We start from the raw sequence: 26,241 nt of genomic DNA, 5'->3' as shown, positions 1-26,241 counted from the left end.
CATCACTCACTTCAAAAAACAGTTAAAGACATGTTAAAAGATCTTGCCTGGAAAATATTAACCCACCTGCTGTATTCACCAGACCTTGCTCCTTCAGATTATTACTTGTTCCGATGGATGGCACATGCACTTTCTGAGCAGCACTTCAAAACGTATGAAAAAGTGGAAAATTGGGTCTCCGAATGGTTTGCCTCAAAAACAAGGAAAGTTCTATTGGAACGGTAACCACAAATTACCTGAAAGATGGGAGAAATGTGTAGGTAGTGATGGACATTACTTTGAATAAAGCACTCTTGATGTTTCTCTTGAAATTATCGTGCTTTTGTTTATTACAAAATCCGCATTCTTAAACGGCAAATGTAGTAATATGTGTCTAATTATTATCTTTTCCTTTGACTCTTTTGTGAATTATAATAGCTAATATTTTAGGTGTCTTTTCTGTGACACTATTCTATGTGTTTTACATGGGTAAATTAATTTAATCCATATAAAAACTCTATGCAATAGAAACTATAAGTATGGGGTACAGATGAGAAAACTGAGACTATGTGGTTTAAGCAACTTGCCTAAGATCACACAAGTAGGAAACTGCAGAGCCCAAATTTGAATCCAGTAGTTCTATCCAATTTCAGAGGCAGTGAAATAGTCATTGAATGTCTATTTTGACTCCATGATAAGAAATAAATTTTACATTGTAACTCAGCACATGTGTATGAAAGTTTTACAACCTAATATTTACCCTTATTATACGTAGTATGTTTTGATAGTTTCTCTTTAATTTAATTAAAACATTTTAACAACTTATTTAATGATATATTAAATCAAAAGCACATTTGAAAAGTCATTTATTTAAATTTCAATTAATCTAACTACTCTTATCTTCCAGATACCTCAACTTTTACTAGAATAACTCTAATGGTTATCAGTTTAGACTTTTATATTTCATTTAAATTTCAGATAAAGTCCTTATTAGTTAAGATGCTGATCAACCAAGACTCTGCTCTATTCTCCATTGCAAACACTTTTGCAATTATTGAAAATCCATGTTATCAGGTCGGATTCAAGCAATTCTTTCACTTCCCAAAAAGCATTTTCCTCTATAAAAGCTCTTAATATAAGGTACCCTGTGATGGAACTATTTATGCACTAGACTCTAACAGCCTAAAGGCGGGAACCATGTTTTAGAAACACTTCCATAGTCCCAAATAGTGAATTGAATCAGAGAATACAGGAGCTGGTGATAAATAATTCTGACTTTTGCTCAGCTGGCTGTGGTTCAGTTGTTACTCTCAATCCTGACCTCTGTGAGCTAACATGTGAGCCGAGTGTTTATTTCTGTAGATAGGGTATATTTCTGAGTGCAAACTATGTCAAAAGGTAAATAAATACAACAAAGAGAAAGCCCTTGACTAGGAACTAGGGGGGAGGGAGTCTTTTAAATTCTGAGCAAAATGTGGAGGAAGTTTCCCCTTTTTATATCTTTCCAGTCCTTTTGTCTCCCAAATAAGGGTTTTCCAGTCCTCTTTGCAAGTTCTTTTTTTTTTTTTTTTTTTTTTTTTTTTTTTTTAAATATCTTTTTTTATTGATTTCAGGGAGGAAGGGAGAAGGAAAAAGAGAGAGAAACATCGATGATGAGAATCATTGATTTGCTGCCTTCTGCACGCTTCCTACTGGGGATCAAGCCTGCAACCCAGTCATATGCCTTTGACAGGAATTGAACCTGGGACCTTTCAATCCATAGACCAACACTTTACCCACTGAGCCAAGCTGGCTAGGGCCCTTTGCAAGTTCTTAAAGAGCCCCATGTGCTGAAGCTTTCAGACCTCAACCAAAGGCCTGGCCAGGCACCAGCACTGATAACTTCGTCTGGTGGTGGTTTATAGTCTCTCTAAAATGGGAGTAAAAAGGTCTTTCAGGACCAGACAATTAAAAGGGCAGTGACTAGATTCAGATTGCTAGTCTGCCAAAATGTCTCTTTTCCCCTATCTTTTCCCTCCTTTGACCCACAAGCTGATTTTCAGCTTTGGGGTTTCAATAGAAGACTTCAAGCTGTGTTTAGTCTCTTTTTAAAATTTTTATTACTTAAGGGATTGTGATGATAGACCAAAAATCTGGTCTGGAGTAATATCTAGGACTTACTAATTCTATCTATTAGCTGTTTCAAACCTGCTGGCTCTCTTAGAGGAAGAGAGAGGGACTCTGCACAGGTTTATTTCTTGCTTTAGAGCAGTTGGAGTGGTGAGAATCACGTTTCAGAGTTCCATCTATTTCTTTCTTTAATTGGCCCATCTTCCTTGTTCTGCTCATGTCTGTCTTATTGCCTAATATATCTCCTCAAGGATCATGGCTCCGAAAGGACGTCAGGGAAAGTGGACATTAGTGGACTCCTCTGACTACTTCTATGCTGAAGAGGGATGGCGTTTTTTGTTTTGTTTTTGTTTTTTCAGAGCCAGGAGATCCTTGCTGTCAGAGGGATGATGAGGCCTGGGTACAGAAGGAGGTGGGCTTGTGACCTGGTGGAGACAAAATGTATTATAAAATTTAGTGTTATTTGGCAATTAGAATAGCAAGAGTTACAACAAATGTTTTGGTGGAAGGGAAAGAAAATATTTCAGTTCTAATAACTTCTATTGAAATAGAATTTTTCTCCTTAAAATCACCCTTATGTTTATTAAAGAGCCAAATTAAGACCAATTTATCTATTATATTCAATTTGGCCTGATTATTTGCATAAACATAGTAAGAATGTTAACTGACTACCTTTCCTGGAATTTCATGATTGAATCTTTTAAAAAAAATTTAGTATTTATTGTTCAAATTATTACAATTGTTTCTCCTTTTTCCCCCCATAGCTCCCCTCCACCTGGTTTCCACCCCACCCTCTGCCCTTACCTCCCCCACACTGTCCTCATCCATAGGTGAACGATTTTAGTCTAGTCTCTTCCTGTGCCCCTCATACCCTTTCCCCCCTGATAATATCAATCCACTCCCTTTCTTTTCCCCTGATTCTATTATATTCACCCATTTATTCTGTTAATCAGATTTTTAATTCACTTGATTTTTAGGTTCACTTGTTGATAGATATGTATTTGTTGTTCATAATTTTTATCTTTACTTTTTTCTTCTTCTTCTTAAAGAATAGCTTTCAGCATTTCATATAATACTGATTTGGTGGTGATGAACTCCTTTAGTTTTTTCTTATCTGTGAAGCTCTTTATCTGACATTCCAATCTGAATGATAGCTTTGCTGGGTAGAGTAATCTTGGTTGTAGGTTCTTGCTATTCATCACTTTGAATATTTCTTGCCACTCTCATCTGGCCTGCATAGTTTCTATTGAGAAATCAGCTGACATTGTATGGGTGCTCCCTTGTAGGTAATTAACTGATTTTCTCTTGCTGCTTTTAATATTCTCTCCTTGTCTTTAGCCCTTGGCATTTTAATTATGATGTGTCTTGGTGTGGTCCTCTTTGGATTCCTTTTGTTTGGGGTTCTGTACGCTTCCTGGACTTGTAAGTCTATTTCTTTCACCAGGTGGGGGAAGTTTTCTTTCACTATTTCTTCTAATATGTTTTCAGTATCTTGCTCTCTCTTCTTCTGGAACCCCCATAATTTGGATGTTGGTATGATTGAAGTTGTCCCAGAGGTTCTTACACTTTCTTCAGCTTTTTGGGTTCTTTTTTCATTTTGCTTTTCAGGTTGAGTGTTTTTTGCTTCTTTGTATTTCAAATCTTTGACTTGATTCTTGTGTTCCTCTAGTCTGCTGTTGAGTCTCTGTATTATATATATATATATATATATATATATATATATATATATATATATATATTTATTTCAGTCAGTGTATGCTTAATTTCTAGTTGGTCCCCTTTCATATTTTTGAGGGTCTCATTAAATTTGTCAGCCTTTTCTAGGAAATTCTTGAAAACATTATAACTGGTTTTGAATTCTATATCTAGTCGTTTGTTCTCCTCCATTTCTTTCATTTGTGATATGTTTTTTTTTGTCTCCATATTTTCACTGCTTTCCTGAGTTGGTAGGGTAGCTTTGTGTGCTAGGTTTCCAATAAGGCCTGGTGGGTCAGCCTCCCCAGTTACCTGAGGTGGACAGTCTTGGTGCTCCCCTTTGTGGACTGTGTGTACAGCCTTATTGTAGTTAAGTCTTGATTGTTGGCATTACTGGGAGGAATTGACTTCCAGGCCAATTGGCTGTATCAGCTGTGTCTACGCTAGGATACCTTGTGTATTGGAGACAGCCTTATAGGACCAGACTTACAAAATTGCAAAAGCCTCTGCGCTCAGCTTGGATGGGGTGGAATCTCAGGGCAGAGCAGACAGTCTTGGCTTTTTGTCAGCCTTGCCCTTATGTATGCCCCTCCAGACCTCTGCCTTCCACGTATCCCATGAGTTTCCGCCTGACAGTCCAGATTCCCCCCACAAAAGTGTGGGTCCTCCAGGGGCTCACCTGGAACTGGGTTTCAGTGCAGTCAGAACTGAAACTCAATGCAGCCAGGAGCTTCTGACTCCATCCACTGTGGAAAGCCTGTGGCAACCTCCACAGTCAGACCTCTCTGTGCGCACTTAGGCTCACCCTCCCCCCCAGACCCCTGCCCACTGCGGCTCCCCCAAGTCTCCAAGTCTCCAGAGTCTCCTTGTTCCTTTCTCTACTGTCCAGACTCCACCCTTATGAGCCTGGGTCCACGGGGCTTTGGCCAGAGCTGGGGTTCAGTACAGTCAGAACAGGGGTTCAGTGCAATCAAAACTGGGGTTTAGTGCAGTTGGAACTGGGGTTCAGTGCAGTCAGGGGCTTCCTTTCCCCTCCCGCCAGCCAGGCACTTGGTTGCCCTTACTCTCTGAGTGTCTCCGTACCTCAGCCCTTTGAGGCTCCTCTGATCCGTGAGCTTTTCTCTTTCCTTCAAGTTGTAGAATTTCCACTCAGTTTTGGATGATGTCCGTTCTGTCTTTTAGTTATTGTTTTGGAATTGTTGTGCAAAGCAGCAGTTGTGCTTACCTAGTCCACCATCTTGGTTTCTTCTCATGATTGAATCTTAATATGCCCTGTAGGGTCAGGAAGCCAAGCCATCCAGCTGCTGTTAGACCTGCCTGTAGTATCTGCTGAGTTAGGTGAACTTCTCACCTGTAGCGATTCCACCTGGGCCCACATCCTAGGCTTTAAGGCCCATCTCAGCAGCCCTTCTACTCGTTGCGGCCTAGAATGCGTGGGGGTTCCACAGGGATGCAGAGGCGCCCTTATTGCTCCCCTTCTACTCTGACCAACTGCCAGTGATGGTAGGGTATGGGCCTGACACTCCAGTGCCATCTATTTTCAAGTCTATCAAGCAGGATAGCAGGCTTTCTCCTTGACCTTCTTCTTGGCTTCAAGTCTTCAGAGTTCAGGCAGGGCTCTTTAAAACATGATACTCCAGTCAAAATTTTTGGTCAATAAAACCACTATTGGAAACAGGTTTTATTGAATTTATGCAAAGAAATATATTGCCAAATTTCGGAGGAATTATATAAGTAGAAAAATATACTGATAAATCAATTAGGTTCCCCCTAATTGACTTATCCTTAAACAACATATGGCCTTGAGGGGGGGGGAGAGGGGGTGTGACACACTCTCTCAGAATGGACTAAGAGAATAGCTTCTCTACAAGAGTTTTATCCCTTTACAGGGTCTTATATGTCACAGCATCTATTTTGAGGACTGGTACTCAGCACTTTCCTGTTCTAAATAGGCCTTCCCTACTGTCCCAAAGTTGAGATTTGTGCTACCCCTGATATAGGCATGGTCACACAGGCCTGCAAGGCAGTACATAGGCTGCCAACTGTCTCTCAATAGAGACCAAAATCTGATAGGTATTTCTCCTTGCCCATTTGGGCATCTGCCCTTTTGGCAGCTAGGTACCCTTTACTTCTTTTGGGGTTTAACCCTATATAACCCCATTCCAGGACAGCTAACATATGACTATAACAATGACGCTTAGTGTGGGAAACTGGACATTTGCCAGTTATTCCCAAAGACTACTAAAGCCTGTGGACCTATATAGGTCTATAGTAATTGGTGGCAGTTCCATTCAAATCTGGAAGAGAATTAAAGGTGAATATAATATTATTAACAAATGAAACATAATATTGGCACCGAGGCGGCATCCCTTGCCATTAAACATGATACATGGTAAAACTACATAAAACACCTCTTAGAGAGGGCGACTAAAGTTCACTGTAGACCCTGTTATACAAAAGTAAACTGTCCTTGACTCTCTGGAGTCATATCCATGGAGAAGGCACCAGTTAAGTTCATCATGTAGTTTTCTGTAAGTCACAGTTATCAAATGCCATTGGCTCCTCTTTGCTGGTCACACTGGACACCTATAGGGCTGTGTGCGGGGACCATTCTTCTTCACTCTAGCCGCAAACAGTCTGTCCAATCTCCCTAGAATGTATTCTGGCATGGGAGAAAGTTGTTTTGCTGTACACAGGCAGCTTAACCCCTATACAACTGGGCTTGGACATGTGCCCAGAAAGCTGCAGTCCACATTAGCAAGTTTATCCTGCAGTCTCCAGTCCTTCCAACTGAGGCTCTGGCCAGTGCCTCAGTCAGACTTCTCCTCTCCCAGGAGAGTCTAAGAATCCTGAAGGCCTTCTGGTCCAGGGAGAGTGTCTTCCCTCCACCCTCTTCTGTTCTAAACAGGCCTGGTAAATGCTGTTTACCAATTATAGGGCCTTGCCATCCTTGTCTTTTACTGCCCTTTGACTTTTTAACCTGCCAGCCTAAAATAGCCAGGACTGCAGTTAGAAACAACTTTGCATATTGCTAAGTACTCTGGAGGCTGCAACCTGGGCATTAGGCCCCCTGCCTTCCCTCTTATCCCCTTTGTGGCAGAGCAGTTACCAGGCCTCTCCCAAGGGGGTGTACTGGAAGGGAATATCAGCCCCTCCTCTCCCAGCAGCAGCAGATACTGGCAGCTGCTGTTGTAGTTCTGGAGTCTTTTAGCACATTTGCAAACAGGGAGTTTTCACTAGCTCCATTGCTGGCTGCTTTCACAGATTCCAGGGCTGCTTGTCTCCCTTTAACTAGTAAACTAAATGCTTAAGTCTTTCATTGCATGTTGTAAAACACTTATAACTCACTTGGCAGCAAGTTGGGTGTTGGGTCACTGGCATCCCTGGCTTATTGCTGCAGTTTCTGCTTCTCCAGGTGCTACAGGTGGCTTGGGTGTGAATAGCAAATGACACAGATTGGATTTCTATTAGTCTTCCTCATACTTTCATATGTCATTTACCCTTTGTTAGGAAGGCAAAATGCAAATTATTTACTTTTCCTGGCTTACTGGCCTGTATTATTTAATTATTTTCCTTTTAATATTTCTCTTCTCCTTCTGATTACATACATAACCTTTATAAATTTTATATTTCTAAATTAACTTTTAAATCTTTCTATGTCCTTTAAAAACGCAAAACCATGCCTCAAACCTTTCATTAAGTATTCTTTTTGCTATATCTTAGTAACTTGTACTGGCCTTTTCTTTCTTTTTTCTTTAAAATGCATTAGAATTCCTTATTCTTAGAAACCTCAATCTTTCAATGATTACCAAAAAGTAAACAGTCAGCATTTCTTAGATTAACATTTATGATAATACTTTAAATATACTTTTGCTTTTAAGAAAGCATACCTTTAACAAAGTACAAGAGACCTTCTGTGATAAAACTAAGAGCAAGCAAGTTAATACATGTAACATAGTTAGTTTTCTGTTTTTGCCTTTCTTAATTTTATGTGCATTGATTTTCCGAGCCTCTTTTAATGGTGTTATTTAGGTTCTGAGTCCCACTGGAGCTCCTGGGTTTAGAAATCTTCTATCTGCTGGGAGCACACCAGGCCAGCCAGGTGCTCCCTTTCCCAGATAACTATAGCCAACTTTCAAATTATCCCCCCTTCTTTTAGTTTAGCTAGTCAGCTGAGCCACCTGGGTCTTCTAGCAGAGTTTTGAATTCTTTTTTTATTGCTTTAACTCCTTTCACAGCCTAGAAAACCTGGCTTCTGATGGCGCAGTGGCCTGAGGGCGGTTGGGACCATAAGATAGCTCTCCTCTCAAGGGGGAGGCTGGGATTGTAAAACACCATCTTGGCTGTTTCCTTCTATCATCTCTGAAAAACTTTATTTAAATTCTCTATTATAACTTAATAATTTTCATATTTGGTCTTGACTATATAATTAATCCTTTTCTTTTCAGGCCATTAATGTATTGTATTTTAAAGTTCCTTTGCTGAACATTCTGACGCAGCCCAAGAAGCACCCAGTAACCTCGCTCTGCCAGGCTCAGAGACAGAAACCTTTCTAATGTGGCTGGAGAATGAGATTTTCTTTATATGTATTGGAAGGGTTGAAGAGAATAAAACGGGGCAGAAAAAGATTTATTGTGCTTTGCAGAAAGCTTGTGGCCTTGAGTCAAGCATAGATCAGATAAGACACCTGGTAAGAAACCAAGGATGGACTAGACCCCCATGCCAGCAGAGCGGTTTGCAGCCAGCAAAAAATAAACAAAAACCTATCCCTGCCGACGCCCCCTCCCTGTCTTTCTGCATTAACTGTTTACTCTGTTCTTAGTAGGGGCAACAAGCCAAGTGGTCAGAGATCCTGTGTATCAAGGCTTTTTATACTTGACACATCCTTCTCTCTGTAACAGCTGCTCTTCCTCCCAGATTTTTCTTTCTTTATTCTAAGTCCCAGAAGGATTTCAAATCCTCCTCCTCCTTCTTTACCACTTTTGATCTCTCTGACCACCACCCCTGTCCCCTAGCCTAGGGCTCCTCAATCTCAGCAGGCTGAGAGCATACCACCCTACCCAGTGAATCCCACCGCCACCACCCCACCTCACACCCGTTCATGAACAGTTTTCAGCTCTTGCTCCTTCAGTCAGAGTGGATGCTGTCCCAAAGAGAGACCCACTGCAAATCTATCAGGAAGGGCAGGCAGGTCGCAGGTCTCAGGACCACGGTTCTCTGCTTGCTAGAAGGGCCAAAAAAAGGCAGCCACAAAGCAGTTAATTATGCAAAGTTAGCAGAAATCACCCAGAAAGTCATAAAAATCTGGCAGTCTTTTTAGCGTTACACAGGCCATGAGAAAATGTACTAATTTTAACCCAACAGGCTTTAATTTAGCAGGGGAGAAAAGGGTAGTGGTCTAGCCTTTGTTTAAATTTCTCTGGGTTGCAATCTTTACAAATTTTACACTTTTAAATTAACCATAGACTTTTAGAAATTAAACCCAACATAACAAAATCATAGATCAGAGAAGAACAAATTAAAGTCCCTACTGTACAAATATAGACAGAAATTTCATTAGCTAAGCAGGCTAATTCCCTCCATGATAGAGAGTAAGAATGACCTTGAGAAAAGAATTCTTAGCAGCTGCTTGGGACAGCTGCAGTCTGCCACAGAGTCCAGCCTCACCATACACATTTAGGCTTCCCCCTAAAGCGGGGTTTGCCCTATCTTTAAATACTCTCTCGTGTACAGCCAGATGGCACAAAGTAGCTTTCGTTTCACATAAGCTCTCACACTTACATTCATACACTAGATCACACGTGTCAAACACAAGGCCCGCGGGCCAAATCCAGCCCGCCAGGCCTTGCAATGTGGCCTGCACCGCGCTGTCATCACTGCACTCCGCTGTCAGTTTATGACTGTTCAGTAAACCATTCGGCCCGCAATTTAGGCTGGATTTTAGATTTTGGCCCCTTCTCTGATTGAGTTCGACACCCCTACACTAGATAGTCCGAGTTTTGACTTTCACCCACAGAAAATCCCTGAGGCAAATATTTTGCCTAAGTAGTGTTCAGCTACTTTTTCTGCCCCTAAAGGCATGCCTGAACTTGGACTGCACCGAGTTTAAACTGTCCACCCGATTGCTGACTGATTTACTGACCAAGCTCCCCTTCCACTCTCTTGGAGTGGGCCTGACTACCTGGGGCCCCTACCTTACTGTTTCTGTTAACAGATCCAGAAGTGTTTGTCCACTTTCTCCAGATGACAGTCGGGTTTTAGGCTGAGGTCCTGGAGCCCCCGAAGCCCCCCAGTTCAATTCCACTAAATCAACAGAGTGGCGCCTCCCAAAGGCCTATCCGGCACCCCCAGGGCCCCAACCTCCCACAGAGGACAAAAACACCAGTGTGGTTGGCTTCATAGTCAGGGAACCAGATGTTACAGAAGACTGGAGAAAAACCAAGCAACACTTAGAGTTACACTTTATTATTATTATGCCAGCAGGGCCCTGACCGGTGTGGCTCAGTGGATAGAGCGTCGGTCTGCGGACTGAAAGGTCCCGGGTTCGATTCCGGTCAAGGGCATGTACCTTGGTTGCAGGCACATCCCCAGTAGGGGGTGTGCAGGAGGCAGCTGATTGATGTTTCTAGTTCTCTATCCCTCGCCCTTCCTCTCTGTAAACAATTATGCCAGCAGGCTCAGAAAAACAATGTCTTTCAAATTTTGAGCAAAATATGGAGGAAGTTTTCCTTTTTTATATTTTCCAGCCCTTTTGACTCCCAAATAAGGGTTTTCCAGTCCCCTTTGCAAGTTCTTAAAGAGCCCCAGGTGCTTTGCCAGCACTGATAACTTCCTGGGGATGGTTTACCACCTCTCTAAAATGGGAGTAAACAGGTCTTGCAGGACCAGACAATTAAAAAGGCAGTGACTAGATTCAGATTGCTAGACCCCAAAATGTCTTTTTTCCCATCAACAGCTAGCTGTTAGTCATGTGACAGTTCTGGAAGGGGTGAATGTGATTTCCAGAAAGACTCTTTACAGTGTGCTGACTCAGCTAGATTTGTCCATTTTGTCCTTGCCCTCTTCTTTATGCTGCCAAGAATTTCAAATGATGACTGATGAATGACAAGTGGCTATTTGGACCATGAGGTGACCTTGAAAATGGAACCATGTTACGGGGCAGAGGAGCTCTATACTGATCTTGAATTACCAACCTCTGGAATACTTTTCCGAGAGATACATTTCTTGTTTAACCTTTTGCTGATTTGGGTTGTCAGAAGAGAAAACTAGCCCTGGCCAGTGTGGCCTATGATTAGAGTGTTGGCCTGCAAACGCAAGGGTCATGGGTTAGAATCTTGGTCAAGGGCGCATGCTCCTGGATTGCAGACTCAATTCCCAGGCTGAGTCGGAGCACGTGCAGGAGGCAATCAATCATTGTCTCTCTCCCTACCTTCCACTTTCTCTAAAAATCAACGGGAAAAAAATATCCTTGGATGAGGATTAATAAAAAACACAAAAACAAGCTACCCCCCCCCCCTCAAAAAAAAAAAAAAAAAAGAGAGAGAGAGAGAGGAAACTAGAGTTGGAACAAAGCAAATCTTGTCCAATGCCACACAACTGTCTTCTTGGACAGCATTAGGCTGTGGAAGCCAGATTACCTCACCCTAGGATTTTAAAAGCATGGTGGTACCCTGGCCCTGTGGCTCAGTTGATTGGAACGTTGTCCTATACACTGAAAGGTCATAGGTTCCATTCCCAGTCAGGACACATACCCAGGTGGCAAGTTCAATCCTGGGTCAGTCAGGACTGCTTCCCCAATGCACCTCTTACTGGGGATCGAACCCTCCATCTTTCAGTGCACAGAATATGACACTCAAATGACAATGCTCCAACCAACTAAGCCACACTGCCAGACTTCTACCCTGGCAGGTGTTGGTCAGTGGTTAAGAGTGTCAGTCTGGGGACAGAAGGGTCTAGGGTTCAAATTCCAGTCAAGGGCACATACCTGAGTTGCAGGTTCAATACTTGGGCCAGTTGGGATGCATTGTGGTATGTAACCAACCAATCTCTCTCTCTCACCCTTCCCCCTCTCTCACCTCTCTCTCTTTTCTTCCCTCTCCCCTTCCTTCCCTTCCACTCTCTCTAAATATCAATGGAAAAATATCTTCAGGTAAGGATTAACAACAACAACAACAACAAAAACAAAGAAAAATCAGACCTCTTTTAAGTTGCCTCCTTAATACTACTGCTATATTAAAATGAATTACAATTCATTGTATTATTATAACATGCTTTAAAAGAGCTGAACTTTCAAACAGGCTAAGATACATTTGAATAAGAAATTAGTAAAATGAATGTATTACTGTTTTGAAATCATAACAGACTTATTAATTAATGTAGGGTTGACAATCTTTAAGATGAAAGGCAGAGGTAGGAGTCTTTTCATTAAAATGCAGATAAAATTAAATAGGATTGATTCAACATAAAAATTTTAATAAGGCAGATGTCAAGCAAGCATATTGACGTCTTAAAAAACAAAAAAATATAAAAGTTTCATTACAAAAACATTTATACAGAAAACTTGGCATTTCAACAGTTTCAAATATGTACACACATTTTTTTCTAAAATTTAATTTTGTTAGAAATAAAATACTTTGCCTCACTTTCCTCAGCTGTCCCTTATGTTTTAAAATTACAAAAATCTGTAACATTGAATAGGGAACAACTGATTCCTTGAGAAGAACATAAATGCAGTAATATCTATAAGGTTATTGGAAAGCATGAATTAGGTATCATATTAGTCTGTAACCTCATTTGCTACCTCTTGGTTGGCCACAGAGGAGAGAGGAGGCAACACAGAGGTGCTTTATGAGACCTGATGGTATGGTGGCAGTTGAATCCCGGCCACCAGTGAGTCAGGTATGTAGCTGCCGGGAGAGCCAGCATTTCAAAAGTAGGCCGCTTATTTGTGAAAACCATTTCAGACTGTAGGCTTTTTCAAGAGCTCATACATTTCTGAATAAGCAGATGTTTTAAGTCAATGTCAGATGTTCTATATCTAGAGTCAGGAGAATGTTATCTTTGGACTAAGTAATAGCCTTTCCTGGTTAACAGAACTCTAACATAGCTGCATAAAACTAACAGAGGGAAGAAACAAGGGAAATATCAGGAGGAAGAAAAATCAAAAGCATCAGGTAGAAGGCAGTCACAAATTTCCAGAACTGGCTTGGATGTCCTTCTGCTAGATGGTGTGTTCTAGGTTGGATTTAGCAGGCAAGGAATCTGAGAGAAGTGACAGCACCAGCAGTGACAGGTGAGAACAGAATAGGAAAATATGGAAAAAAGCAGGTGAGTTGGCTAGGATTATAGCAATAAGCAATAGATAATGATGGGCTTTTATTCTAAAATATTGCCAAGTGGTGATATGTGGGTTTTTTGTTTTGTTTTTAAATATATATTTTATTGTGTGTTTTTTTTGTTTTTGTTTTTTTTTTACAGAGAGGGAGAGGGATAGAAAGTTAGAAACATCGATGATGAGAGAGAGACATCGATCAGCTGCCTCCTGCACACCCCCCACTGGAGATGTGTCTGCAACCAAAGTACATGCCCTTGACCGGAATCGAACCTGGGACCTTCCAGTCCGCAGGCGGACACTCTATCCACTGAGCCAAACTGGTTTCGGCAATATGTGGGCTTTAGTGCATGGAAATTTGATGTGTGTTCATATGAGACATTAAAAAAAGCTGTCTGCCTGGCTGGTGTGGCTCAGTGGTTGAGCGTCAACCTATGAACTTGGAGGTCATGGTTCGATTCCCAGTCAGGACACATACCCGGTTTTCAGGCTCAATCTCCAGTGTGGAGCGTGCAGGCGTCAGCTGATCAATGATTCTGTCTCATCGTTCATGTTTCTATCTCTCTCTCCCTCTATGAAATCAATAATAAAAATATATTTAAAAATTAAATTAAAAAGGCTGTCTCCCCACCTCTTTGGGCTATTGAAGAAATCAGGTAAGAAGATGCTGAAAAGACAGGATGGTACAGCAATGTCACCAGGGGGTTTCCGACGTGCACCCTGATTTGTGAGCATGTTGTGAGGAGGCCACATGTCCACCTGCGTTAGTGTGTGGTGTCTGGACAATGGGCTCGGCATGCCTGGCTTGGTTCCAAAGACCAGAGCTGCAACAGTCTTGTGTTTGTAGAGCATCAAGACAAAACCAAACCTTTAGGGGTAAATTGGGAACCCTTCTCTTTTGGTGTTTAAAAAAATGTACTTACTAAAGGGGGAAAAAGGAAGGATATATGATTATAGAAGGAAGACAAAGGACATGAGAATTCCTCTGTGTCCTTTCTTTCAGCTCAAGAGACTATTGTGATGACATCTCAGCCTAACCACACCCGTGAATCAGTGTACCTAAAGCAGACAGAGTCCGTTTTTACTTATGGTAAACTTTTTTTCCCCCCAATGCCCAACGAGAGACTATTTTTTTCTGTTCTCTCCTATTTACCAAAGACTTTTCTGAATAAGCAGATGTTTTAAGTCAAAACATCAGGCAGAAGGCAGTCACAAATTTCCAGAACAGCAAAAAATGTTCCAGAAGACATTGCCAACAGATGGGAACAGAAGAACCTTGCTGGGCTGGAATGCAGGGTATGTGCAGGAGCTAAGTTCAGAAAACAGCAGGCAGGACTGAGGAGGAAGGAAAGCTTATTCTCAGGGTAGCAATCACAAAATCTCCATGAGGGCTGGCACCCACTGCACACTGTGGGGGACAGGGAACAGTCTCCGCCACAGAACGTAGTTAAAAAGAAGCTCCTTTCTTTGGAGTCACAGTGGGATAAAGACAGAAGATTGGGCCTGTTCAATAAGAGAAACTCTCCTTCAGAACCCTGCTGAGCAACGAAGCCCAGAGGTCAGAAAATGGAGATGTGTAATTTGGTGGGGGTTAAGGGAATAAAAAGATAACCACCAAAGGCATTAAAAAAGTGACAGGTAGATAAGAAAACCAGAGTGCCACTGATAAAAAGGGTCTAAATCTGAAGTAGAACAATGAGAAGGCTTCCTTTATGCTGCAGAAGATGACAAGAGAATATATGCAGATCCAATTTAACAGAAAAGCAGATGACAGAAAACTGAAGACTTAGGAGAGTGGCTGCAAACTTTCAAAGCTTCGCAAAGACGATTCCATAGGAAGCTCATAAACATGTTCTTTTTGCTGCTCCCTCAGATGGCTTCCTGGGTGAAGGCATTTAACTCACAGCTGATAGTTCCTTCACAAAGCAGAGTCATCTGTACTCCTCTGCTTCTACTCAGTTCAAATTTTCACAGGTGGCTTCTCATTCCTCACATCTTGGAGCTCTAATACCTGTAGGTGAGGGGGTAGTGGGGGGAGAGAGAGTAAGAGAGAGAGAATGGGGGAGGGGGAGAGAAAGAAGGGAAGGGAGGGAGGGAGAAATGGGGATGTAGGAAAATTATTTAGCTGAACACAGATAAGCAACTATCAGGAACAAATCTGACGACAGAAAAATCAGTACTATACTTTAGTCCACAGAATGGATACTCAATTAAAATCCTTTTTCTTCAAGTATAAGTCTAAGAATCTCTGCATGTGTAGGAATGTATCATGTGCATATGTCAATAAATCTTGTTACATTGATAAAAATGCAATCACTTAAGTATTTTCTCCAACCCTCAATCAGCCAGATATTTATCATTCGGTTAGATTGAAATCAAGCAACATATGGATTTTGATAGTTTGTATATAAAGTGGTCACCTCTCAATATGAAATCACCCCCAAGGCCTCCCAGAGCCATATTTTTTTCTAGGTACAGGTTAGCCATGAGAGAGATGCCAGCTGGGATAATTCTTCCATTGTAAATCTATAAAAATAATTTTTTACTTGATTGACCAAAATTTTATAATATTATAATTACTAGATTGTGTTGTGTTTTTTTTTTCTATTTACCTCTTATTTATCTTAATGCTTTCATTCTAAAAAATTTTATGCTATCCCCTTACACACTCGCACCTCCTTAATAACGTTTTAGAAACTCCACTAATCCAGAGTTTTAATATACCGGTATGTGTTCTACAACTCGTCTACATAGTTATTTCCAGGTAAGACATTTTGCCTCTTTGGAAATCAGTTTCTTTATATGTAAAAATATTGGAATTTCTAAAGGTCCCTTCTTGTGCTAATTTGCTTCTCTAAAACGAGAAACCATTAGCTTCTCTTCAATCCTGACTCCTTACAGTGGCACCACAAATGTTGAGGACATCAGGCCTACGTATCTGTACATATTTGTATAATGAAGCCAAGCTAGTATTAATCGTAGTATTTATAACTGTTTTGTTTGACAGTTTTGAGGGTATCGGGTATCCAGTTTTAGTTATGATTGCATGGCTAGATTGTAAGAATCTATAAGTAATAAAATGACTCACATTTTCAGGTATTATTTTTTCAAGGGAAAAATATTTGTAGTTTAAAATAAAGAATAATAACATTCTAGGTTTTCAAAGACACTTTGGCCCTGTGGGTAGCTCATTGGTTGAACGTTTTTTGTTGGTTCCATTGAGGTATGTGTAGGAGGCAGCGGAGCGATGTATCTCTCTCTCTCTCAGAAACAAAAATTAGTAAAGACATTAAAAAAAAAAAAGACACTTCTGCCAAAACCAGTTTGGCTCAGTGGATAGAGCATCAGCCTGTGGACTAAAAGGTCCCAGGTTCGATTCCGGTCAAGGGCATGTACCTTGGTTGCAGGCACATCACCAGTGGGGAGTGTTCAAGAGGCAGCTGATTGATGATTCTCTCTCATAGATGTTTCTAACTCTCTATCCCTCTCTCTTCCTCTCTGTAAAAAATCAATAAAATATAATTTTTTAAAAAAAGACACTTCAGAAAACAGATACTGTAGTTTATATCCCAAAAATTGGTAAAGGACCATCTTATTATTAGGAAAATGCTCAACACCACTTGTGGCTCAAAAATAACTGCCCTATATTTATGTGAGGTGACACCATATTATCTGTTATTGTGTTCTTTCACAATCTCCTACACCTGTGGTTGGCAAACTGTGGCTTGAGAGCCACATGTGACTCTTCGGTCCCTTGAGTGTGGCTCTTCCACAAAATACCACAGCCTAGACGAGTCTATTTTGAAGAAGTGGTGTTAGAAGAAGTTTAAAAAATTTGGCTCTCAAAAGAAATTTCAATCATTATACTGTTGATATTTGGCTCTGTTGACTAATGAGTTTGTTGACCACTATCCTACACTGTTTCTCCCAGTTCTCTCTTTTTAAGCCTATAAGAAAACACTATGTGAAAATTAGGAAAATGATGAGCTCCTCAAAACCCCAGGCCTAGATTTACAAGCTGTTCCTTTCACAAAAAGCAATAATAATGCTAGTGCTTTATTCTGCAGGCAGTATAGCCATCCTATATAATAAAGAGGTAATACGCAAATTAATCCTCATACCCTCACAAGATTGCTGCGTACGGAAACCAGGCTGGCAGTGGTGTTAGTGAGGGATGACCAAACAACTGAACAGCAGTCTGTGTGGGGCAACCAGGCTGGAAGAGGGGCCATGAGGGGCAACCAGGCCAGCGGGGGGGTGGGGAGGCAGTTGGGGGTGATTAGGTTGGCAGAGGAGGGCAGTTAAGGATGACCAGACCAACGGGGGTGGGGGCAGTTAGTGGCAACCAAGCTGGCAGAGGGGGGAAGTTGGGGGCGACAGTAAGGGGTGACCAGGTTGGCAGGTGGGTCAGTAAGGAGTGACCAGGTTAGCAGGGAGAGGACAGTTGGGGGCGACCTGGCTAGCAGCAGGGGGCAGTTAGGGGTGACCAGGTAGGCAGGGTGGGGGGCGGCAGTTAGGGGAGACCAGGCAGGGAGGCAGTTGAATGATTAGGAGCCAGTGGACCAGGATTGTGAGAGGGATGTCCCCCAAGGGGTCCTGGATTGGAGAGGGTGCAGGCTGGGCTGAGGACTCCCCCATCTTGTGCATGAATTTTGTGCATTGGGCCTCTAGTATCTTATAAGTATAGTTCCTTCCACCTGACCACTCACTAGAAAAACAGCAGTCCTTTCTCCATCAGATCATGGCTGAGGCAAAAGTATAATGAGCTGCCTTGTATAGTTATCATCTAAGGGCATGGCCAAGAAAGATAAAGACTAATGCTTCTGTCTCTGCTAGCAGATATTGCCTAATTAGATAAAGAATCATGGAAGCCTAGCCTGGTGCTGGTTAGAGCATTGTCCCAATATGCAAGATAGTATATTGGATCCCCAGTCAGGGTACATACAAGAATCAAGCAATGAATGCATAAATAAGTGGAACAGCAAATCTCTCTCTCTTTAATCAATCAATAATTTTTAAAAAAAGAATAATTGATTTTATTTATTTATATAAATAAATATTGAAAATGAAAATGAATATGTATGCATGTATACGAGTGGGCTCACATACCTGCAGGACAAATAAATAAAAGATTCAAACCCAGGACTGGCCATTCTAAGGAGCATATCCTGCTACCCACTCTTGTTTTAGTATCCACATACGGTCCAACCCTAGGATTTCCACACAGCTTATATGTCTGTAGGCACAGAATAATTTAATTGACAAAGGGCTGTCAATTTTGTGGGATGGCGTACTAAAGGGAACTCTTAGGAATTTGAGTGTATCAATACATGTTCCATTTAAAAAATGATACCCGAGACTTACCATTAGTACCAAAATGTTTACATGGGCAGATCCCTTCTGGAAATGTACTTTTTGTCTCCTCTGAAAGGACATAACACATACCACTAGTAATTTGTTGAATATACATATATTTTATCTTCACCCAAGGATATGTTTATTGATTTTTTTAGGGAGAGAGGAAGGGAGAGAGAAAGAGAAACATCAATGTGAGAGAGACACATATATTGGTTGTCTCCTGTATGCATAGGGGATTGAACTTCATACCAAGGTATTTGCCCTGACTGGAAATCAAATCTGCAACTTTTTGGTGTATACGAAAATTGGTGTATACCAATTGAGCCACCTGGCTAGGGCTGTTAAAGTTAATTTTCTCTCTCCTTTCTTTTTTGCTTATTGATAATTTATATTTTAATTAATTTAATCAAGGCACTAACTATTTCATTGTAAGGTTAGTCCACATTAACATTTAATATAAAACAGCCACTCTATATTCAATGGTGAATAAAAAGCTTCTTATGTTGTAGGTTTATATACATATAATGTCTTGTTGACTACTAAATGTAAATTATCATTAATATTTTCCAGGGGAAAGGAAGCTTAAAAATTAAATGATATTTATTTTGTTCTTGTATTTAAGTGCTGTTTTGGGGGTGACTTCTTCAAAGTTTCTCTCTCACTCTTCAAAACTCTTTGGGAAGTTAGCACCTGAGAATACGGCAAATGAGTGACAAAGTTATAATGAAGGTTCAACCAGAAAAATCATGCTCTTTCCATTAAAATATGCTGAAGCGTATGTGAGTAAAACTGTTTTTCAACATTATTTACGACATTTAGCCAGTATGCATCAGGAATCTTGAATCAAGTCTCTAACTCATTCAGCATAATTCTAAAGTTTTAGTAGTATTGATAAAGTCGAAGGCCATTTTATTTTTGAAGTTGTGCTGGCATATAAATATATCAGTGAGCACTCACCATTCCTTAACGATCAAGTCTGTTTACAACTTCTCGAACAGTAGCTATGAAGTTTTCATTGTCTTGGGGATTAGCTAAAATAATACTGTGCAGTCTGTTCATATATGAATCAATTGTGTCCAGGGTAGGTGTCTCTCCACTTCCTGACATAAGATAAGAAGAAAAAGTCAGAAAATCCTTCCTATTTGGTTCGACCATAATACAATTAAGTGAATCCACAGCAGAAGAAATTATCCCTCTAATATGGTCTCCTCCTCCACAGGCAAAATTTTAATATCAGAGGAGAGACTTGTTTAGACCTCAAAGAAATGAAACCTACATACTCTACATAAACAGACGGGTTTACAATTGTTCTATTTTGTGTATGATTAGCTGCATTAACAAAAGGTTAGAGATTTGCCCAGTTTTATTCTATGACTTACCTCAACATGAAAAAATATATAAGAAATACGAGTGTTTGTTTTCTTCTTCCTTTCCATTAAAACAAAATTACAAAGCAAGCAAATACACCTTTCTTATGTGCTCTAAATCAGGATTTATTACTCAGTTTCTATTGTTCTGAATATCAAATTAAACCTAATAGAAAGTAAGTTATATTAAAATATAGCTGGAAAAAATTTAAATGATCAGAGAACCTGAGATTTTGGGTAATTTGTAGCCAATACTGAGATTTTATTGCATGACCCACAAAAAACCCTGAGGGTGAAAAACCTTTATTTTATGGATTTTCCTCTTTGTGGGAGACTTCAGCCTCACCATGCCAATACCAATATAAACAGCATCTCCCACTTTCCGAAGTGCTCAGGTAAGGATGGCATTACCAGGTAAGGGCATGCTGGCAAAGCTGCTGGTCAACACCTGCCGCAGGGTCTCCAGGTGCTGTTGTAAGACAGTGTTGCGGCTTCGCTCCTGGATCACATCCACTTCCAGCTTCTCCACTGCTGTGCGCATGCTCTCCACGTGTTTCTGCAGGGCTGCATTCCTCTCTTCAAATTCCATGTTGGATTTGCGAAGCTGGCGTAGCTCTGCCTCCCGAGCTGAGGACACCCCCCAAAACACACACAGAACACATGGAGCACTAGGAATCTCTGAGTAGTCCCAGTGTTTTTTCCAAGGATGTTCTCTCTAATTTAGCCCACTTCATCTCTCTATTCTAATTATAGCCCTCCAAATAGCAATTTAAGAAATGAAACACCTGGCTCCCCAGAGCTAATTTAATTCTTAAAACTGGTCATATTCTATACTTAAATTTATAAGGAACAGTAGCAATTCCAAGTATTTTTGTTTGTTTGTTTTAAACTCTGAAATGAAAAGCCTGAGGGATTTCACAGGGGAACATTGGGACAATGGGCAACCACTTTTGGGTTTCCATCTTTACTACACTGAGGTCAAACTTTGCTCTTATATTATACTACAGGCCCAGTGCATGAAAATTCATGCATGGGAGGGGGCATCCCTCAGCCCAGGCTGTCCCCTCTCACAGTCCAGGAGCCCTCAGGGGTGAGAGGTCACCCAGAAATCAGGGGAAGGTGACGCCCTCATCATACCTCTGCTGCTGTTACTGCCTGCAGCACAAGCCTCGCCTGGCCCTGGTTACCTGAGCCTCAGGCGGCCCTGGGTGGCTGGGCAGCCATTATCTGAGGCTTGTCTGCATCTCGGGCCAGCCCTGGGTGACTGAGGGGACTGGGAAACTCCGGAGGCTTGCAGAATGGCTGGACCCACCTGCTGCCCTGCAGGGCTGAGGGGACTGGGTGCCACCATCTTTGAGGGCGTGGCAGTCAATTGGCATATTCCTTCTTTATTGGCTGTGGGCACCATCTTTGAGGGTAGGGCAGTCAATTAGCATATTCTCTCCTTATTGGCTGTGGATGCTGCCATCTTTGTGATGGTGTGAGGGACAATTAGCATATCCCCTCTTTATTAGATATAACTAGAGGCCCAGTTAATGGATTCATGCAAAGGTGGTGTCCCTCCCAGTTGATTGGGCCAGATGCTGGGGAAGGGACTGCAGGAGGTGGGTCGGCCACTGAGGTTGGCTGAGGGAGCGCACTGACCACCAGGGGGCAGTTCAGCATCTGCCCCCTGGTGGTCAGTGTCCACAACAGCTACTGGCCTGTCATCCAGTCGTCTGGTCATCCAATCATAACGGCCACTTAGGCTTGCATATATATAGGATGTAGGCTTTCATTTGTATAAATGGTTCCAGGTTAATAGTTTGAAAGCAACTGCATTAGTAATGTATATTTATTTTCTTTGATCCAGAGACTAAAGCCATTTTGAAAACAATGGGTTAGTGTTCCTTCATTGGTCTTTGAGTAGTTACTTTTACTAGAGAGTAAAATACATTTTTTTTCTTCCAGACCAGTCCTAGGATTTGGAATATCACTATCATTGCTTTTGAGCAATGTATTCCTACTGAGAACAAAATTCCCTGTCACAGACCCAAGTAATACAGAATGATACTTTGGTAATCACCTTTACTGTGATTCAGGAATTCCTCTGTAAATATAGGGATGTCAAAAACAGATCGTTCCTTTACTTCTGTTTCTTTCTGTAAATCAAGAGCAACAAAACAGTTCTGGTCAAGACAGTGGAATATATAAACATTCAGCTTGCCTCTTTCCAAGACAATATTAAGTTACACCTAAATTATAGAACTACCACCTCTGAGAACCCCTTGAAGACTAGCTGAACAGAGAAGTCCTATAACTAAGGATATAGAGAAGCCACGTCAAGCCTAGTAGAAGGGACAAAGATGCAGAATAGGCAGGTCCCACATGCATGTGTGGTAGTTAATAACTGGGAGAGCTATCTCAACTTTGGAGGTTCGGCCATGGGTCAAGGGGACCTAGCCCTACACCTGGTAACCCAGTCCAGGTCTCCAGTGCTGGGAAGAGAAGTTCCATAACTTCTGGCTGTGAAAACCAGCAGATTGTGGATGAGTGAGTTGGAGGTTGCTGGAGTCCCCAGGGATCTCTTAAGGAGCCCACACACAGACTTACACAGACTCACTCGCTGAATCCCAGTACTGGGGCAACAGCTCGAAATTGCCAGGGACATACAGGGAGGAAATGAATTGCCTGGCTCCAGGACAAGGTCTGCATGGGCAACTTTCAGATGTGCCCCATTTTGTTCCTCTGATGAGCCCTCCCCCATCTAGTATGTAGATACTGGCAAGCTCCAAATATAAGTCTCCATCCAACTCACCCTACCCTAGGGATTCCTTAAGAACCTGTACAACCCAACTCACACACAGGCCTGAACCCTTTATAAGAGGGTATTCCTCACATGTGGCTGGTTGTGGCCAGTGCTGTAGATTTTCCTAAAAATCTCTGAAAGTTCCAAAACCCCACAAAAGCAGCAGCTGGCCTTGGCATACCCTATACCCAAGCTAAGTTCTCCCAGACTGGCATTAGTGGCAGTCAGCCTCATTTTGTAGTGCAGCTTCTCCCAGGTACCCCCTGGGAGACCAGTAGAGATAGCTATTGACCTTAGATAACTCTGTAGCTCTTTCAAGGTCAGGCACAGGGAGCAGTTTATCTAGAACTGCACCTCAGCTCTTCCCAAGAGGCCCCAGGAGCAACACACCCAGTGGCTGGCTTAGACCACACCAGAGCACCACCTCAATTAGCTCCAAAAATGATACAACAAAAGGGTGAAGCCAGCAGACACCAGAGCTCTGCTACAGTGAATCTCACTTTAAGAGATCAACCCTGCATAACAGCTTGTCTGTTATAGTCAGGGCCAGTCCTCAAAGCCAGCTAGACTAAGGGTCCAATCCAAACCACTGATGTGCTCACATACAACAGGACAGTACACACAATCCAATCAAGGTACACTGCTGGAGCACCCAATTCAGGTGAACACGGAGACTGCATCACTGGTTCCTTACAGGACACCTACTAAATAAGGCCGCCTTGCAAAGACTGGCAGACACAGCATATCCACCTATTATATAGAAGCAAACACCTGGAGGCAGCCAAAATTAGGAGATAAAGAAACATGTCCCAAATGAAAGAACAGGAGAAATCTCCAGAAAAAGAACTAAACAAATGGAGGAAAGCAATCTACTAGATACAGAGGTCAAAACACTGGTTATAAAAAGATGATCAATGAAATCAGAATAAGAATAGATGAACTCAGTAAGAACTTACACAAAGAGAAAAAAAAATATATAAAAAAATCCAGTCAGAAATGAATAACACATTAGACAGAAAAATTGGCAGATCAGATGAAGTAGAGGTTCAAATTCAGAAATTTGGAAGACACAGTAGTAAAAAACAATCAGAACAGAAAAAAAAAAAAAGAGAATAAAATGAAATGAGGATAGTTTAGGGAACTCTGAGACAAAATCAACATTCATAGCATAGGCGTGCCAGGAGAAGAGGAGAGTGAGGGATTGAAAAACTATTTGAAGAGATAATGACTGAAAACTTCCCTAAAAAGGCAAAGAAAATAGACATACAAATCCAAGAAGTTCAGAGTCCTAAACAAGATGAACCCCAAAAGACCCAAAGCAAAACACTTCATAATTAAATTGCCAAATGTTTAAGACAAAAAGAAAATCTTAAAAGCAGCAAGAGAAAACTAAGTTAGTTAGGTACAAGGAAGCACCCATATAAATGTGAGCTAATTTCTCAACAAAAAATTGAGAAATCAGCTGTGCCAGAAGAAATAGGCAGGAAATAGTCAAAGTAATAAAAATTAACGACCAACAAGCAAAATTACTCTACTAGCATGGCTATGATTTAGAATAGAAGGAGATAAGAGAACCTCTCAGATAAGAAAATGATAAAGGAGTTCACCACCATCAAACTAGTATGACAAGAAATGTTAAAAGAGGGAGGAGGAGGGGGGAGGGGGAGAAGATAAAGAAGAGAAGGAGGAGAAAAAGATGATGATAGAAATATATTAATAAAATGGCAATAACTACATACCTATTATTTTAAAGGAAATAGATTAAATGCTTCAATGAAAAGACATAGAGTGGATGAATAGATAAGAAAACAAGACCCATACATATGCTGCCTACAAGAGACCCACTTCAGATAGAAAAACACACACAGTCTGAAACTAAAGGGAGGAAAAAGATATTTCATACAAATGAAAATGGAAAGTAAAAAGCTGGAGTAGCAATACTTATATCAGAAAAAAAATAGACTTGAAAACAAAGGCTATAATAATATATAAAGAAGGACAGTAAATATAAATAGATAATCCAAAAAGAGGATACAAACCTTGTAAACACACACCTAATGTAGAAGCACCTACATTTATAAAGCAAGTATTATTGGACAGAAAAAGAGAGATAGACAGTAATACAATCATAGTAGGAGAATTTAACAACCCATTGACATAAATGAATAGATCACTCAGGCAGGAAATCAACAAGGAAACAGCAGCCTTAAATAATAGACCAGATATTTAATTTATATTCCTAGAACTTTCCATCCCAAAGCAACAGAATATACATTCTTTTCAAGTAAACATGGAACATTTTCTATGACAGACCACATGTTAAACCACAAAACAAATATCAATGACTATAAAAAGATTAAAATCATATCAAGCATCTTTTTTCTTTAAAATATATATATATATATATTTTCTTTTTTTATTGATTTCAGAGAGGAAAGGAGAGAGACAGAAACATCAGTGATGAGAGAGAATCATTGATTAGCTGCCTCCTGCACACCCCCTACTGAGGATCAAGATGGCAACCTGGGCATGTGCCCTTGACCGGAACTGAACCGGGACCCTTCAGTCCAAAGGCTGATGTTCATCCACTGAGCAAACCAGCTAGGGCTCAAGCACCTTTTCTTATTCCAATGGTATGAAACTAGAAATCAATTTCAAAAGATAACTAATAAACACACAAACACACAAAGGCCAAATAACATAATAATAAACAGTAAATAAGTTAATAATGAGATTAAGGAAAAAATAAAAAGATTCCTGGAGAAAAATAAAAATAAAATACCACCACCCAAAATATGGGACACAGCCAAAGCAGCTATAAGAAGGAAATTTATATCAATATAAGACTATCTCAAAAATAAAAAAATAAAAATATGAAATAAACAATCTAATCTTATACTTACAGGAACTAGAAAAGGAACAATAAACACAGTCCATAGTGAGTAGAAAAAAAGGAACTAATAAAGATCAGAGTGGAAATAAATAAAATAGAGTCTACAAAAGCAATACAAAAGATCAATAAAACCAATACCTGGTTCTTAGAAAATACAAACAAAATTAATAAACATATAATTAAGTCATAAAGAAAAAATGAGACAGGGCCAAAAAATAAATAAAATCCTAAATGAGAGAGGAAAAATGACAACTGACACTACAGAAACAAAAAGGATTATAAGTAAAAAATATGAATAATTACATGCTAACAAATTGGACATTCAGGAAGAAATGGATAAATACCCAGAAACACATAATCTTCGAAGACTGAATCAAGAAGAAATAGAAAATTCAAACAGACTGATAATTACTAACAAAATAGAATCAATAATCAGACTGCGGAGGTTGCCACAGTCTCCATAGCGAAAGGAATCAGAAGCTCCAGACTACAGAGACCCAACCCAATTCCGGGCGAGCCCCTGGGGCACCCACGCTCTTGCACAGGGAATCTGGACAGTCAGGCGGGAACTCAGGAGAGCCTCGGAAGGCAGATGTCTGAGGCTCACGCACAAGGCCAGGGCTGACGGGAAGCCAAGACTGTCAGCTCAGCCGAGACTCTGCCCCTTCCAAGCTGAGCAAAAAAGCTTTTGCAATTTTGCAAGTCTGATCCTATAAGACTG

At 40.8% G+C, this 26,241-nt stretch overlaps 1 protein-coding gene across 1 annotated transcript in view; it reads right to left on the bottom strand.

Annotated features, from left to right (window-relative positions):
* Window positions 1-13,219: 13,219 nt before the first annotated feature.
* HMG20A (high mobility group 20A) overlaps window positions 13,220-26,241 on the bottom strand; it is a 92,515-nt gene continuing 79,493 nt past the window's right edge. Inside the window, exons 7-10 of the mRNA XM_084876895.1 lie at window positions 21,905-21,980; window positions 20,251-20,466; window positions 19,430-19,572; window positions 13,220-15,125 (exon numbers count right to left, since the gene is read on the bottom strand). Coding sequence (XP_084733021.1) covers window positions 19,436-19,572; window positions 20,251-20,466; window positions 21,905-21,980 — 429 coding nt within the window. The 3' untranslated portion in view covers window positions 13,220-15,125; window positions 19,430-19,435. The remainder of the gene's footprint in view (window positions 15,126-19,429; window positions 19,573-20,250; window positions 20,467-21,904; window positions 21,981-26,241) is intronic.

Source organism: Pipistrellus hanaki (assembly GCF_964339955.1).
Source record: "Pipistrellus hanaki genome assembly, chromosome: 1".
In the NCBI taxonomy this organism is placed as follows: domain Eukaryota; kingdom Metazoa; phylum Chordata; class Mammalia; order Chiroptera; family Vespertilionidae; genus Pipistrellus; species Pipistrellus hanaki.
The sequence above is the reverse complement of the archived record's forward strand: the minus strand, read 5'-3'. Positions and strand labels throughout refer to the sequence as shown.